The sequence below is a fragment of the Neophocaena asiaeorientalis genome, unplaced genomic scaffold (genome assembly GCF_003031525.2).
Source record: "Neophocaena asiaeorientalis asiaeorientalis breed wild unplaced genomic scaffold, Neophocaena_asiaeorientalis_V1.1 scaffold63, whole genome shotgun sequence".
In the NCBI taxonomy this organism is placed as follows: Eukaryota; Metazoa; Chordata; class Mammalia; order Artiodactyla; family Phocoenidae; genus Neophocaena; species Neophocaena asiaeorientalis.
In genome coordinates this window covers 646,234-664,154 of record NW_020175195.1, presented here as the reverse complement: position 1 = coordinate 664,154, position 17,921 = coordinate 646,234, and the positions used below count along the sequence as shown (strand labels likewise).

Genomic DNA, 17,921 nt, shown 5'->3' with positions numbered 1-17,921 from the left:
CGGCCGGAGGAGGAGGAGGAGGAGGTGGAGGAGGAGGAGGAGGAGGCGCCGCCTTCGCCGCGCCGCGCGTCCTCGCCGTTGTCTGCGCTCGCTCTGGACCAGTTTGGGGAAGTTGGTCGAGCCCCGTGTCGCCCAGATGTGCGACCTCATTGAGCCGCAGCCGCCCGAGAAGATCGGCAAGATGAAGAAGTTGCGGAGAACTTTGTCGGATAGTTTCAGCCGCATTGGTGAGTGGCGTGCTGTCCCGGGCACCCGGCCCGGCGCCCCCATGCCCGCGCCCTCGGCCCCGCGCTTCTGGCACTGGCGGTGCAGCGGCCACCCGGGACTGGCGTGGGGGGCGCTGCGCGCGGAGGGTGGAGGGAACAGTGCCCAGGACCTGCGGGAGGGCGACGACAAAAAGGAGAGACACCTCTTTCCCTCAGGACCTGAGGGTTCATTTGTGCATGGTATTAAGGCTACAATTTGGGTTCCCTCTCCTCGCCACTAGCGCTCCTGCTTTCGCGTCCGCCGGGGACAGGCGGCCCGGCCGCCTGGGTCACCTATTTTTTTGCACGCAGGCTTTGGTATTGGGTGTTTGGTCAATAATTTAGCTTTGGAAATTGGTGAAATGTTGAGTTTGTACCTTGGTATTGTTTAACACATCCAACCTAAAGAGAAGTGGGACAGATACCTTGGGACCTTTTGTTCGGTACTTCGGGTCCTCGAAAGCGAGATTTGGGCGTTCAGTCTCGAGTCCTCTGAATCTTTACATTGCTGCAGAGAAATTCGCGCCGTGAACTTGTCTGAACATTTAGGAATAAGTCTCGCAAACTTATTTCATTTACTAGACCAAGGCTATTGTCTTTAACTCAGCCAACCAATTGACCGACAGATAACCGACCGAGAAATGTTTAGGACATTTAAGAATAAATCCATGTCACGGACTATAACAGGGTGACAACAGTGTCACGTGGAATGGGTGGTTAGATTTCTAGGGTTGGCCATAAAAACCCCTTTTAACCTTAAGACGGTAGCTATCTTCTCTAACATCTTAACTTTCATTTACACAGGTAACTGCTTTCAGCAAGAAAATCGTACAAAATAACCCCTCAGAGTCCCTAAGGAGCCTCTAGCCTTTGTTTCACTTGTTTAACATGTCATCCATGTTAATGAAGGTGTTAATGGAAATTAAGCATAAGGTGCTTAATTCCTTAAAATAAAACCCTGGAGTGCATATGAGTATTGTCCTTGTCCTTCCATCCATTCATTTAAAAATCATTGTATAAGTGCATCGTGAAATATGCAAACTTTCCTCAAGTCAAAAAAATGTTTAGCCTACTTTTCTTTGTTGTTTTTTAACTGAAAATTCCATATTGGTATACATAATCTTTCCCAAGATGACTGTAAAGTTATGCTGTGAAACCAATATTTAGCCCTGGTTTTATTTATTTTGTGTATGGGATATTTGCAATTTTACTCTTAGTAGTTAGGGATGTGTATGAAGAGCCCCTGCATTCCAATGAAGTTTGAAGTCAAGAAGAGTGTGAGAAAGCAAGGTGTTGAGTCGCTGTGCTTTATTAAGGAGGATGTTTCAGTCCCTGACCCAAACTATCACAGAGGCGGGTTCTGGAGTCCATTAAGCCCTGTTCTATAAGGCATTAACTGTATATTTACTAATGCTAATGACTCTGTTGGAACTCTTCCAGTTTTGTGTTAAATAATTCATTGCAATTGAATCTCAGTAAGAAACCAAGGACATTAATATAAAAATTCCTTATGTTTAGGTAATTTCAAGGTTTTGATCGACAATCAGTAAAATTTAGATTAACTACAATGCTGGCAAATGGGGTATTATAGTTAATTGGATTTTCTAGCTTACAGAGATTTAGTGATGTGAAACTCCTTTTGATTACAACTCTTGTTAAAATGTCTTCTAAGTTCTAGTAGATTTTACTTCCTCCCTTTCAGAAACAGTACAATGAAGTGATCATAACTGATTATTTCTTGTATTGATGGAGGGTCATGATTCGAATAGCATATCTCATTCCAGAATACTGTAAAAGGAGATGAAGAGGTTTTAAATGATTATGATTGTATAACAAGCTCAAGACATTCATTAGAGTAGCAGTACAGAAAATAAGTCTTTGTTATCTATTTATTTTTTGAAGTTTTATTTGTAAAATCAAAAAGCATGCAATCAATCTGACTATTTAAGGATTTTTAAGGTGCTGGAGGCTGTTGAATTGAGGCTTTACTGTGGGATTACGTAGTGCATGGATTTAAAGGTGTGGGCTGTGTGTCAGATGGACTAGGATTTCTGGTGTTGCCGCTTGTAGTGGAGTGACCTTGGACAGGTCCCTCACCTTCTGAGCTTCAGTTTTTCAAGTCAGTTTTGTTATTGGCACTTAGTGAAATAATGCATATGATGTCCTGTGTTGTATGGAATAAAGACTCAATAGATGTTCATAATGTGTTATTATCATTATTGGTGATTACAACATGCTGACGTATGGATCTTCTAGGTGGAAAGCAAGACAAGTAAGAGAAGTGACCACTGACTTTACAGTGTGGCTAACCTGAAAACAGGATGGGTTTTGGAGTTAGGCTGATCTGGGTTCGAATCCCATTTTCCTTGCCTGCTGTGTGCCTTGGGCAACAACTAGCAGAATTTCCTTAGATCCTAGAGTCCTTATCTGTCAGTTTTCTTAAGGTTGTTGTGAAGATTAGATCAGATAAAATACATAAAATATCTAGTGCAATATCTGTCACATGGTGAAGATCAGTATTGGAGGCTATTATTCCTTCTGATTTCTCTGTTTATCTCCTATCTTCCTCATTTCTTCGTTGGTACTTCATGAGGAGATCAAAGAGTCAATGGTTTATTCCTGCTGAGTAATCCAACATCTCAGTATATTCATTCCCTTTAACCAATCTACTCCGGCTTTTGAAATAAACATACTGACTTTATTTTGCTTTTTTAGTATGATTCAGAAGTGTAGTTTGTTAAATGGTAAAATATACAGTATCATTGTTTAGCCATGAAAAGTTAGTGATCATCTATAGAAAATGAGGACAATTTTTGAAAGTCTATGATATTCATTAATTATGGATTAATAATCCATTATTATAAAAGATTAATAATAATTCTAACTATATAAAAGCGACAATGCTAATGTTTAATTTACTCACACATGAAAGATCAGGCCCACTTTGTCACTGCCCACCTCAAATACAGCTGATCTGAGATTACTATATTATAAAAGGTCCAATAAAACACATTGGCTTTCAAGCCATAGCACTCTAATTTACTACATCTGCCAGGGAGTGACTATAACACAGCTATGGTTCTTTTATAAGATGGGTGTAATTGAATTTCAAAGTCATCCATTGATTTCAGGAGTGAGTATTTATGGTTTTCTGCTAAATAGTGTCAGTGTGTTCACTTATTAGGAATTACTATAGTTGTCTCACGCTTTTTTTTAAAATTTAGGTTAGCATAAACAAAGGCAAATGGGAAATTAATTGTTTAAAAAAATTATATTAAAATTCATTTCCTCTTTTCTTTCATTGTTTCTTTTTTATTTTTGAAAGATTGCCTAGAAGGAGAAAGGCTTTCTGTAATATCCCGTGTAAGATTAAGGTCGAACTGACATTTCTTCATATTCATTTGAATGCATTTCTTCACACTTAGTTGGATGATCTTCTAGAGAAAGGAAGTTTATACTCTGTGATATATGAGATGAACCCTACGTATACCATTTCTTTGAAAGATGCAGTTTGTGAGATAACTGAATAAAAGGAAGAGGCTGTGGTTACACTGAATTTGGGAGTTTGTTACCTTGTTCTGTAAGAGTGTAATTTTAGAGTCCAGCTGTCACCTGATAAATCCGTTCTGTCAAAAAGAAAAATGTAAGGTTAAAGGTTCAGAGGCAAAATTTAACTATCGTACCATATCCTCTCCCAATGTAGTTTCAAAAGATTTTAATTTGAAAACTGTGAAATGGAATTTATGATTCTTTCATAAGAGAATAGTACATGGTTTTCATATGCCAAAACTTTAGTGTATCTCAAAGGGTAAGATGCTATCCTTTTGCCTTTGAAGTGCAACTCATTAATTCTGCCAGTAATTATCGAGTACCTCCTATGTGCTAGATATTGTGCTGGCATTCAGATTCAGTGACCATTGTTACTGGTCCCTGTCCTCAAGGACTTTAAGAGAAGACAGGCCAATGAATGAGCATGGACACATTCTATCATGAAGATTAGCATAACTTGCTGTTGAAGAACATAGGAGGGGATACCATTTTAGTCTTGGTGAGATCATGGAAAAACTTCTGCCGGGAGCAGTGTCTGAGCAGAGGACTGAATAGAATATCTGATTATCTTAGATGGCTTAATATATGCCCCTTTGTTAACCCAGAAAAATGTAATATGCTTGTTATTCCATGGTATCCTTGAAGACAATTGTGGGTTTGTATTTACATGAATAATTAATGACAATCAGAGAATGTAATCAATAATGAGATGTTGTGTGCTTGTCTAGGTCAGAGTTTATTCATCAATGACCTGATAGATATTTGGCAAAGATATCTTTAATTGGTCTTTTTTGTTACCACTGACTGCTGTTCAGGAAAAGGATACAATATTTAAAGAAACTATGTGAGGTGTCAATCTAGCAATGAAGAGTTCAATGAAAGGGTAGACTTCTTGGTCTTAAAATATTCTCCCCTCTGGTGTCCTGGGCTTGAGAATAATGTACAGGGGAGATAATCTGGCTTCCTGCTCTTTATATCTTAGGAAATACACCTGCAATGACCCTTCTATTTCCTCCTTTTCTTTCTACTTACAGATCCCACCCCTTTATCCAGAATGTTGGAGGAATTGGCAGGATTTAGGTGGCAAGAGAGAAATAGTCCAGTCTGGGTGTTAAAGACATTCTAGTTTCTACTCTCCTAATCTCTCAACTTGAGGGTCTTCGTTCCTTGTTTGCAATTCCCTGAGAGAAGTTATCAACTGTAGTTGTTACTGGTTACTTTGCTTAGGAAAACCCATGGCTCAATCTCTAGAACTTTTATCATGTCCCAAGTAAAGAAGATATATTTAAACGTCTGTGCTGTGAATGATAAGCTTGCTGCTGTAGCTTTGCACTTTGCATGGCAGCAACGTAATGTGTTTTACCTTAATCTTTGTTAAATGAGTGAGGTATGAGGCTGTACAATAATTCACTTTGTATTTGAAATCAGTGAGCTAATCATTTCTTATTCCAAAAATTGTTCTTTTTTTAGATGGAACAACTTGTCTATATTTACGTAGGTCACTAATATTTTATAAAGGAATCACTAGTAAAGTATGTTAATTAAAGGACACACCTTGGGTTGAGAGAGTGAGGGGTATAGTCTAGTAACATTGTTGACTGGTATTTAAAGAAAGCCTTCTGGATTAGAAGTTTTATATTGTGAATTAAAAATGTCACCATTAAGAATCACCTAGGATCTTCTACCTTTCTATCCAAGTAGGTTATTTAATTTAATTTATTTATTTGGCCACATCAAGCAGTTTGCGGGATCTTAGTTCCTCCACCAGGGATTGAACCTGTGCCCTTGGCAGTGAAAGCATGGAGTCTTAAATCTTAAACACTGGACCACCAGGGAATTCCCCAAAGTAGGTTATTTTAGATTTAATATAAATTAAGTCAAATACATTATGTAATATGGGTAATTGGATGCAAGATAAACCATTTGAAACTGGGACAAAGATCTGTCTTTTTATTTTCCATTCGGAAGAAATGGTTCTCTAATAAAGGAAGTAGAGAAAATTATTACAAGATCAGTTTCTTAGGCAAAAGGGGAAGACTAAGAATTAAACTTTGAGAAACATTTTATCTCCCTTGACCTACCCTTTTCTGCCTTAACTCATCACCACAACCACAGACTTCTTGATGTTTTAAAAAGACAAATTTATAGTATGACACAGAGAAAAGAACCTTTGCAAGATTGCTAGACAATATAATATAAGCTTTGATGTGATGGCTTCAGTTTAGGCACAGGACTTCTCTCAGAGCTTAACTGCCCAAACTATTTGTTTTCCATTGCTTTGGTCAGAACATAGCTTTCCAAGTAAGAGCTACCCAAGCACTTCTATCCTGAATAGAACTATCCATTATAGACCAGTAAACACTTATGCACAATTCTGTACGTCTGAAACATTTCTGCAACTTGTGTTTTCAGCTAAATTCACTCCTTTGTGCATTCTCCTTAATCTGAAACATTCTAAGTAATTGTAGGGTTTAAGGAACTAGGTGTTTGCCAACCATATATATGAAATACTTCTCTTTCTCTTTGGAGTAATAAAATTTCAATTCTGAAGTCATGAATATTTAAAATAAATTTTAAGTATTTGCTAGTACCTATAACATATTCCACATGTATTGTTTCCTTTGGTGATACTTTGTTAGAATAGTTATCATGTTGAAACTGTTTGAATTATGTTTCTGCAGTGCTTATTTTACACGCTTGATCTTTCATCATCAAACTTAAACTGCTCTCAGTATGAAAATCTCATTCCGGGCACTGTGCAGAGTGGATGTCTTCCTGACAACTGGTTTGGGAGGTCCAGCCACCATGCTTAATGATAGACCAGCAAACACCAGAAGTTTAAGGGGAAATTTTTTTAAGATTGCTTTTTGATTCTTTAATACTTTCATTAAAACATTTTCCTACTAAAGAAGAAATAGAGGAAAGATATGCATACTTCTTTTCCACAGCTGGGAGGATAGTTACATTTACATATTTATGAAAGTGTCTCACAAAGATGCGTGCTGTGCAATTCTCTCTCTCATTTGCAGTTTTCACATTTGTATCATAACATTGTTATTCAGGTTGGGGTACGATTTTACTTTTTGAAATGAAAACACCATACTGATTTGGGTTTTTTTTTCTGTTTTTTAGAACTTAGATACTTAGTGTCTTTGAGATGTTTCACAATAACTGTTTCCTTTCCCCTTTTATTTTATAGCTTTGAAGAAAGACGACAACACCTTTGATGAGGTAGGTTAAATTTCTTTATCTAATGTTAGAAGTATTTAATTACGGCCAGGTAAAGTCAGTAGGTGCCAGCTTTGCACTTAGAAACAAACAAACAAAAAAATGCCTTAAAACAAAAAACAAGCCATGGCGTCTCTTTATTTAGTTACATTATGTTATTTTCCAGTTTTAAATAACTGTTCAAATTGAATTTTGGTATCAATCAACAGAAATGTGTCTTTTGAAATTAATAAACAAAAGGCACCCGCAGGCCTTTGTTTTGTTGCTTTCCTGATGTTGTTAGTGCCGGTGAAGCCCAGTGTGATGTGTGTACTCAGGGCATGTCTGCAGCTGTGGCAAGTTGGGCTCCACGGCTCCCTTGCAGCCCTCCTCTGAACTAGGTTATGATACGATGTTGACGCCACATATTGTCTGTCAGACTCCCAAAGGAGGAGCTGACTTTTCCTGTTCCAGTTTTCCTATTCTTTGTATATCAGATCTCTCTTTATCTACTTGCCACAAAGTAGCAAAAAAGCCTGTTCAAGAAAGGCAGAGGGTTCCTATGTAATTAATAACATTCTGAATGTGATTTTTCAGTTGTACTCTTTCCTGAGTTTTTGGTAGTATCAGTGGGAATCACCAGAGGAATAATGTGTTTACAGAATGTTCTCAAGAGTGCTGTAGAGTGAAGTGTTTGATTGTCGCCATCCAAAGCCACAGTCACTGACCTGTGTTGTAAACTGGGCCACGTATTTATATATATGTATATATATTGAGTGTTTATGTATGAACACAGATGTATCTACACAATGTGCTTATCCTGCAGCCTGATGAAAGCATAGATTAGTTTGGTTGTGGTTTGATTTGTTTTAGCAGTTGCAGATTCCATGAAATACGCTACCTGTCCTCCCTCTGCTGAAGTGCTTCAGAGAGGAAAGGACATTTGTGCTCATGGAAAGTCCCCTTGGCCATGTGGCTGGCTGTGGTGCAGGGCAAGAGCACTGAGGGGGAACCTGCTCCAGACTGGGATTTCTGGACGGGGCCCATGACATTTGGCTCTCATGGTCTGCTGCTTTGTCTGCTGCACCTGTTCTTTTTTCCCCCCCGGGTCCAGCTCTACAAAGCTGTGTGTCCCTGGACTCCAAAGCAACTTCCCCTGCCAGCATTCCTGAAACATCCTGTGAAACTTAGTGATTCTAGACCTGAAGCAATAAAGGAGTCTTTTCTTTCCCATCTGTAGTGGGTAATAATGATGTTCCCCTCTAAACCTGTATTTCTGGAATTTCTGCAGTGTTACTGAGATGTTTTTAGGAGAGTATTTTCTTTCTTCTCAGAAGAACTCAATGTGAGAATTTTGGGCACCTTTTATCTCTTCATAAGGAAAAGTCTCCCCTTTAATTATGTAGGTACTTTAAGTTTACATTAAAAAAAATAAGGAAAAGGAAAAGAAAAAAACTCCCAAATCCTATTATCCAATTACAACCACTGTTGAATGTCCTTCTTGCCTCTTTTCTCATGTAAAAAACAAACAAAAACAACTCCCCCACCCAAACTATAGCCCATGTATTACATCCTACTTTTTTCTTTTAACCTATAATATATTTTTGCATGTTTTTACAGATGACTCCTAATCATTATTAGGAATTTAAAAAACCTTTTGTCTTGTTTAAACACCACTATTAACGATTGTATGTTATTCTGCCACGTGGCTGTGACATCAGCTTTCAAAAACACCTGAGGCTGGAACCTAGATGGAAGTTAAGAATGTATGAGTCAAACCCGTAACTACCTGCCCTCCCTTACCCCCAAACTTCTGCAAAGCTGAAGGCCTGGATTTTGTAATTTGGGGCAAAATTATCCTTAGCTTTTATAAAGTGTTTTCCTTCCTCGGCTAAAGGAAAGAGATTGGTTAGATACCTTAAGTCAGTAAATCACAGAATGTTCCATCTGGAAGGGACCCTGGAAATCATGTGGCCGATTTCAGCATTTCAAAGGTGAAGGCACTGAGGTCGGGGGCGGGGGGACAGGTAATTTTCAGTTAATCAGGGAAGGCCCAAGGCCAGGAGCCTGAGAGACAGTCTTAGTAAAGACATGCTTGAGTGTGAACCCCAGCTCAACCACCCTCTCAAGGGCAATCGACTTCCTTTCCCCAGGCCTTTTATAAAAAATAGAGGTGTAATAATACCTCCCTTCTGAGGTTACTGGGAGGATTAGATAAGCTAAGTGTATAAAGGTACCAGAATAGTCACTGGCACGCAGTAAATGTCTTATATTTGGTCTTGTCATTGTCTTTGTGTTTGTCCTCGCCATCATTATTGATGTTCTTACTGTGACATCTGCCTTCTGTAGTTGAAGGGCTGCAAGGAGGATGGAAAGATTTAGTTCAAAGTTAAGTATTAGATCTGAGGAGAATTACTTTCAAATATTCCCCTAAAATTCCATGTAAGACTTCATGTGATGATTTGCATATTAAAACCGTAAAAATATTGTCTAAAACACACCATTTTTTAGATTCCTTGAGAGAATCACTGCCTGCGTTCTGCTTTGTAGTCCCTCCGTGTCTTGCACATGGTTAATATTCAATAAATATCTATTGAATATGAATGAATATCTGTTGCAAATGAAGAGAGAGTGTTCATCCCAGGGTCAGCCAATGTGGATTCTCATTTGCCACTTCCTAGCTATTTGTGCAGGTCATTTACTTTACCCAAGACTCAGTTTTCTCATTTGTAAAACCAATCAGTAAAACTATGATCTTCAAGTTGCTTTCTGTCTTTAAATGCAGCATACAAAACAATCAACATAAAATTACAATTTTACCAAGATCAGAAATGAGTACTAGATCTGTGATTACATGAACAGGAAGTCACTGAGTTCTTCTGTGATCATCTTCAGATTATAATGGTAGATGTTTTCTTGAATTCGTTTCTTGGTCTTCCACTTTTCCTGTCAGAGTTGGAGGACCTTACAGTCCATTGGAATCCAGTTAAGATTTGAGTCTTGGAATCTGGAGGCTGGGTCAGCTTCTTGGATATGCATGGAGGTGTGGCAACTCCTGACTCAGTATTTATGAGCTGGAGGGCTCCTTATCTCAAGGAGTGGCTTTCTCCAGAGTGCCTGGAGAGGGAGTGTAGTTGCTATTTCCTGACTCATGTAGAGGATTTCTCTAGGTGTATGTAAATGTTTGACTTTGAACAGAGGAGAAAAAGAATTATGGACCTGTTTGAAAGAATTATTTATTTATTTTTCCTTTTCCTTCCCTCCCTCCCTCTCTCTCACTCTCCTTACCTTCCTTCTTTCTTTATTAAAGTATAATACATTATATTAGTTTCAGTAATGATTCGATATTTGTATATACTGCAAAATGATCACCACAATAAGTCTAGTTCATGTCTGTCACTATACATAGTTACAGAATTTTTTTCTTGTGATGAGCACTTTTACGATCTACTCTCTTAGCAGCTTTCAAATATGCAGAATAGTGTTATTAACTATAGTCACAATGCTCTACATTTCATCTGTTGGTAATCTGTATGTGTTCTTTAGAAAAGTGTTTATTCAGATTCTCTGCACATTTTTTAGTAGGATTGATTTTTGCCTTTAAGTTGTATAAGATCTTCATATATTTTGGATATTGATCCCTTTTGGATACACAATTTGCTAATATTTTCTCTCATTCAGTGGATTGCCTTTTAATTCCTTTCAACAATCCAGTTGCCTTGTTGATGGTTTCCTTTGCTGGCAAATTCAACAATCCAATTGCCTTGTTGATGTTTTCCTTTGCTGTGCAGAAGCTATTTAGTTTGATGTAGTCCCACTTGTTTATATTTGCTTTTATTCCTTTTGGTGTCAAATCCAAAAATTACTGTAAAGACTAATGTCAAGGAGCTTACTGCCTGTGTTTTCATCTAGAAGTTTTATGGTTTCAGGTCTTGTATTAAGTCTTTAATCAGTTTGAGTTAGTTTTTGTGTATGGTATAAGATTGGGGTCCAGTTTCATTCTTTTGCATGTAGTTGCCCAGTTTTCCCAACATTATTTATTGAAGAGACTGTCCTTTCCTCACTGTATATTCTTGGCTCCTTTGATGTACATTAATTGACCATATATGTGTGGGTTGATTTCTGAGCTCTCTGTTCTGTTCCATTGATCTATGTGTCTCTTTTTTTTGGGGGGTATGCGGGCCTCTCACTGCTGCGGCCCCTCCTGTTGCGGAGCACAGGCTCCAGACGCGCAGGCTCAGTGGCCATGGCTCACGGGCCCAGCCGCTCCGTGGCACGTGGGATCTTCCCGGACCGGGGCACGAACCTGTGTCCCCTGCATCGGCAGGCGGACTCTCAACCACTGCGCCACCAGGGAAGCCCTATGTGTCTCTTTTTATGCCATACTGTTTTGATTACTATAGCTTTGTAATATAGTTTGAAATCAGGGGGCATGATACCTCCAGTTTTGTTCTTCTTTCTCAAGATTACTTTGGCTATTCAGGGTCTTTTGTGGTTCCATAAAAATTTTAGAATTGTTCATGCTATTTCTGTGAGAAATGCCAATGGAATTTGAGTCCATTGATTGCTTTGGGTGATATGGACATTTTAACAATATTAATTCTTCCAATCATGAGCATAGAATATCTTTCCGTTTATTTCTTTCATCAGTGTCTTATAGTTATCAGTGTACAGGTCTTTTCACCTCCTTGGTTAAATTTATTCCTCAATATTTTTAATTTTTGATGCAATTGTAAATGGGATTGTTTTCTTAATTTCTCTTTCTGATAGTTCATTATTTGTATATAGAAACAACAGATTTCTGGACATTAATTTTGTATCCTGCAACATTACTGAATTCATTTATTACTTCTAACAGTTTTTTGGTGGAGTCTTTAGAGTTTTCCATATCTAGCATTATGTCATCTGCAAGTAGTGACAGCTTTACTTCCTTTCCAATTAATGCTTTTTATTTCTTTTTCTTGCCTAATTGCTCTGGTTAGGACTTTCAGTACTGTGTTGAATAAGAGTGGTGAAAAGGGCCATCCTTGCCTTGTTTTTTTTTAACATCTTTATTGGAGTATAATTGCTTTACAATGGTGTGTTAGTTTCTGCTTTATAACAAAGTGAATCAGCTATACATATACATATATCCCCATATCTCTTCCCTCTTTCATCTCCCTCCCTCCCACCCTCCCTATCCCACCCCTCTAGGTGGTCACAAAGCACCGAGCTGATCTCCCTGTGCTATGCAGCTGCTTCCCACTAGCTATCTCTTTTACATTTAGTAGTATATATAAGTCCATGCCACTCTCTCACTTCATCCCAGCTTACCCTTACCGCTCCCCACCTTCTCTTTTATAACTGCCTTTTCTGCATCACATAAGTTTTGATATGTTGTATTTTCTTTTCTGTTTGTCTCAAGGTGTTTTTTTATTTCACTTTTGCTTTTCTCATTGATCCATTGGGGTTGTTCAGTAGTATGTTGTTTAGTCTCTGCATAAAGTTGACCCTTAAACAATGTGAAGGTGAGGGGCACTGACCCCACGCACAGTCAAAAATCCACACAGAACTTTACAGTCATCCCTCTATATCTGGGGTTCCACATCCACGGATTCAGCCAACCCAGATTGGGAGATAGATGCAGGCAATGTACATTGAGCTCAGTTTCTAGTCCATGTCCCTCTTTGTTATTTTGTATAAAGAGAAAACTAATACCCAAGATGATAAATACGGCAGTGATTTTTATGAGAACCGAAGTCTAGGGGTTAGGTACAAATATGATTTGGGGATATTCATGGTCATTCTTTTCCATCTTTTGAGGATGGTGGAAGCTGTTGCAGTCTTTTCTCACTCTAACTGTCTTCATCACTGGAGGCCTCAGTGTCTTGTGAATGATGTATTTGTTGTATACAGTGTTCCAGCTTCAGACTTCCCTGACTTCGTCATCTAAAATACTAAATCTCAGTAACAGTCATTCCTTAGCCCTCTTGCTCCTGTTATACTCCCTCTATCTCTTCTTTGCTGGCTTCCAGTTTCCAGAGGACTCCTCCTCTACCTGCCCTGTCCCATTCTTCCATCCCACAACCCATCCTCTCTCCTTGATTTCCTTTTCTGTTCACTCATGGTGTATCACTCCCTTGACAGTATCCTCAGTGGCCTTACCCCTTTGTGTTTTGCTTGTAATCTACTCTGCCAGCTCTCGATTTTGACCTGGCATCTTTTCCTTCTTTACCCAGTGGTTGCCAAAAGCTGCTTGAGGAAATCACTCTGCAAATGAATTTATCATTTCCAGCCTTCGCTGGAACCCGAGGCAACTGTGCCCAGTCTTGCACTGTGCGGCTGGGCTGTTTCCTGCTGAAACATTTCCACTTCCCTCAAACATTCTAGCCACCCTCCTCCACCCCTCCTTCCTTTACTAGGTGACTTCTCCTCTCTATTAATTTGCTAGAGTTGCCATAGAAAAATACCACAGACTAGGTGGTTTAAACAACAGACATTTATTGTCTCACAATTCTGTAGACCAGAAGTCCAAAATCAAAGTGTTGGCAGGTTTGGTTCCTTCTGAGGGCTGTGAGGGAAGGATCTATTTTAGGCCCGTTCCCTTAGCTTGTAGATGGCTATCTTCTCCATGTGTTTTCACATCATCTTCACTTAGTGAGTGTCTGTGTATCCAAATTTCCCCTTTTTATAAGGACATCAATCATATTGAATTAGGGGCTTACCCTACTCCAGTATGACCTCGTCTTAATTTAACTAACTATATCTGCAGTGATCCTGTTTTCCAATAAGATCACGTTCAGAGGTACTGGGGTAACTTAAGACTTAAACATAGGAATTTTTGGTAGATACAATTCAACTGATAACAGCCTTCACCTTAGAACACAATAATATTACACATCAGCCCCTTGCCTACATATATACCTTATTTGCTCTAATCATACTTCTTTTTTTTTCCCTGAGAGGAGGATGTGTCTTTTCCTCCTCTGGGCTGGTTTCTCCTCCTATCCTCTTGATTCCTTTCCCTCCTTTCCACTCCAGAAGCTTGTGTAATTGATTCTTTCCTTTCTTATCTACGTTTCCTGTCTCTTCCCCTTTACAGGTATTTCAGCCGAGGCTCTGAGTGTGGTTAAGTCTTCCCCGTCTCTTCCATCGTAATGGAAACCGCTGTGCTCTGTGGTCATTTTTTCATGCTCTCCTTGAGTAGTTTGTCCCTTGGTTTTGTCTGCTCTGTTATTATACTCACGTTAGTGTGGGTGGCTCAGCTTTCTGTTCTGAACTCCAAACCCAGATATCTAGCTGCCCATTAGATGTTTCTGCCTCTGTATCTTATAGTCACCTTGATTTCAGTGCATACAAAAAACAGTTGACCATTGGGACTTCCCTGGTGCCACAGTGGTTAACAATCTGCCTGCCAATGCAGGGGACACAGGTTCGAGCCCTGGTCCAGGAAGATCCCACATGCCGCGGAGCAACTAAGCCCGTGGGGCACAACTACTAAGCCTGCACTCTAGAGCCGGTGGGGCACAACTACTGAGTCTGCGCTCTAGAGCCCACAAGCCAGAACTACTGAGCCCGTGTGCCACAACTGCTGAAGCCTGTATGCCTAGAGCCCATGCTCTGCAACAAGAGAAGCCACTGCAATGAGAAGCCTGCGCACCGCAACGAAGAGAAGCCCCTGCTCGCCACAACTAGAGAACGCCCGCGTGCAGCAACGAAGACCCTGTGCAACCAAAAATAAATAAATAAATAAATAAAATACAGTTGACCCTTGAACAACATGGGTTTGAACTGTGCAGGTTGGTTCATACGTGGATTTGTTTTCAACAAATGCAGTTGGTTGAGTCTGTGGATGCATAACTGTGGATACAGAGGGCCGACTGTAAAGTTATACTCACATTTTTGCACAGAGGGTTGGCATCCCTAACCACTGAGTTGTTCAGGGGTCATCTGTATTACTAATTCCTATATTCTCTAAACATGCACCTTTTCTCTTTCCTATCTCAGTGATTGGCTTTCACAACCACATGATTTTTCAAGGCAAAAACCTGATACCATCCTAAATGTTCCTCCAAGCCCCACATCCAAGCTTTGGCTTAGTTCTTGTTCCCTCCGTCATGCCCATTCCCACTGCTGAAGTGCACATTCAGCCTCTCTCGTCTGGACTGCGGTAGTGTTCTAACTGGCGTCCCTGCCTACAGCTTGCCTCCTATTCCAACAGAATGACGGATCTGAAATACAAATAGTGTTATTCTCCTGCGTAATACTTTAAAAGCTCCCTGTCAGGGAACTCTACTCAATGCTCTACTGTGTGGTGACCTAAATGGGAAGGAAATCCAAAAAAGAGGGGATATATGTATATGTATAGCTGATTCACTTTGCTGTACAGCAGAAACTAACACAACATTGTAAAGCAACTATACTCCAATAAAAATTTTAAAAAAAAGCAAAAAGAAGAACTCCCTGTCAACTGCAGGTTCAAGTCTAAATTCCTAGCTTGGCTTTCAAGGCCTTTCATCATCCATCTCTCGCCTACCTTTCTACCCTTATCAAACAGTAATCTCTTATTTTAACACCTTTATCATCATTCCAGCTGCCACCACTTCAGTTCAGAACTTTATCGCTTTTACCTGTTTTATCCCAATAACCTCTTAATTGGTCTTACTGTTCCATCTCTCAGTCCTCCACTCCAGCCTTCCCAAAACATCTTTCTTGTCATTATCCTTTCCTAATCAGAGATTTGTACATCAGGTATTTACAGTCAGCCCTCTCTATCCGTGGCTTTTGTGTCCATGGATTCAACCAAACTTAGATTGAAAATATTTGGAAAAAAAAATTCCAGAAAGTTCAAAAAAGCAAAACTTGAATTTGTTGCATGGTGGCAGCTATTTATATAGCATTTCCATTGTATTTACAAAATAAATATTTACATTGTATTTACAACTATTTACATATCATTTACATTGTATTAGGTATTATAAGTAACCTATAGATGATTTAAAGGGGAAGGAAGGGGAAGCTGTGGGGGAAGTGAGAGTAGCATTGACATATATACACTACCAAATGTAAAATAGATAGCTAGTGGGAAGCAGCAGTGTAGCACAGGGAGATCAGCTTGGTGCTTTGTGATGACTCAGAGGGGTGGGATAGGGAGGGTGGGTGGGAGGCTTAAGAGGGAGAGGATATGGGGATATATGTATGCATATGGCTGATTCACTTTGTTGTACAACAGAAACTAGCACAGCATTGTGAAGCAATTATACTCCAATAAAGATGTATAAAAATATAAAGTATATGGAAAAATGTGTGTAGGTTATGTGCAAATACTACGCCATTTTATATAAGGGTCTTGAGCATCCACGCTGATACTGAGGGACAACTGTATTGATGTCTGTTTTATGTTAGTCTCTGGATATGCTCAGAACCTGACTCTCAGTCTAGTCAGTCTCACAAGATTTCATTGCGCTGGCATTCTCAGGTTGACCAGCTCCTGTCATCTTGCAGCGTTGGGCCTGGGCACAGATTCAATCTCACTTTCTCTTTATAGTAAGATTTTATATTACTTTATATTCTGTTTTACTCTTACGATGGTCATGTTTGCCAACCCTGGATGATATGAACCCATCGCATGAGAGAGGTCTAGAAATTAACAGACTGTTCTCTGATCATGCCAGTAATCTGGTAAGTCATTATATTTAAAATTCAACATTTTGGATGGCTGAGAAGGAACCTCACTTCCTCCTTAATTCTCTCTTTGGAAATTTAGTTGAAATTTTCTGATTCTTAAAACTTTCTGCACTTCAGTTTTTCCTTTCTATAAATGTTTGATCATATTTACCCTCTCCCTAATTATGGTAGACATAATTACCATAATTATATCTAGTCCCAGACAGTGGCTAAAATGTCTGGGTAGTGCTGTAAAGATTCAGAGAGGAGGTGCATGTCACAAAATGCAAAATGTATGACATTTGGGAGAATTAGTCACATTTATATTCTTCATTCCCCAAAGACAGAATGTTACAGAAGTTGAAAGCATTGAGTAGCATCTTGTCTCTCTTGTGGGCAGTGCATATCCTGACAAGTAGGCCCATTAGGGTGTAGGAAGTCTCTCTTGTAAGGTGGCTGGTGTTCCCTTCCAGGCAGTGCTTTCATTTGCATGTTTGAATTCATTTGCAGAAAGCCGACCTTTGGCTTAGGAAGTCTCTCTATGTAACCCAAGTACTTAGGATTTTCTTCAACAGGTACAAAGTGAATCCAGCTATAGGCAGCACATTATACCCATTTTCCTTCTGACTGAAATTGAGCCACTGATTCATAATCCTCAAATCCTTAAATTGCTTGGTTGTGTTTGAGATGGCCCGTTTTTCATGGAGCCATAATGATAATTGAAATCAGCTAAGTTAGGGGGTGAGGGTTCTCTGAGGACCGGAATCGTGGTCTGCACTCGATCTGGAGTGTGATGACCTTTAGGGCATTGTGACAGACATTCCTTTCTAAGTGATCCTTCTCTGAGGGATACATTTATTAAATATTTTTTTATAGTCCAAAAACACACTTAACTCTTCTTATTCTCTGTGTCATAAAATTTACAAAAGGCACAGTTACCAAAAATTGGAACCAGCAAAATGCTCTTAATTTTGCAAGCTTGATTTCTCTAGAATGCATCAATGTCAGGCTTCCTGAAGGAGCTCTTCCCATGTAAAGACAGTAATTGAAGGAATACTCACTTTTTCCTTCTGAATCTATCTTATTTTCAATGTATAAAGTTGGTTCTGCTTATTCTTCAATTCTTTATTTAGTTTCTAAATTTTATTTTCTCTTTTACTTTTTTCTGCCTTCCTCCCTCCTTCCTTCCTCTCTCCCTTTCTTTCCCTCTCTCCTCCTCTTCTCTCCTTGCCCCTGTCTCTCTCTTCTTCCCTTCCTCCCTCTTCCCTCCCTCCC

General features: G+C 39.3%; 1 protein-coding gene across 1 annotated transcript in view; it reads left to right on the top strand.

Moving 5' to 3' along the window:
- Positions 1–113: 113 nt before the first annotated feature.
- Positions 114–17,921, top strand: part of CDK14 (cyclin dependent kinase 14) — a 568,043-nt gene continuing 550,235 nt past the window's right edge. Inside the window, exons 1-2 of the mRNA XM_024765183.1 lie at positions 114–227; positions 6,994–7,025. Coding sequence (XP_024620951.1) covers positions 137–227; positions 6,994–7,025 — 123 coding nt within the window. The 5' untranslated portion in view covers positions 114–136. The remainder of the gene's footprint in view (positions 228–6,993; positions 7,026–17,921) is intronic.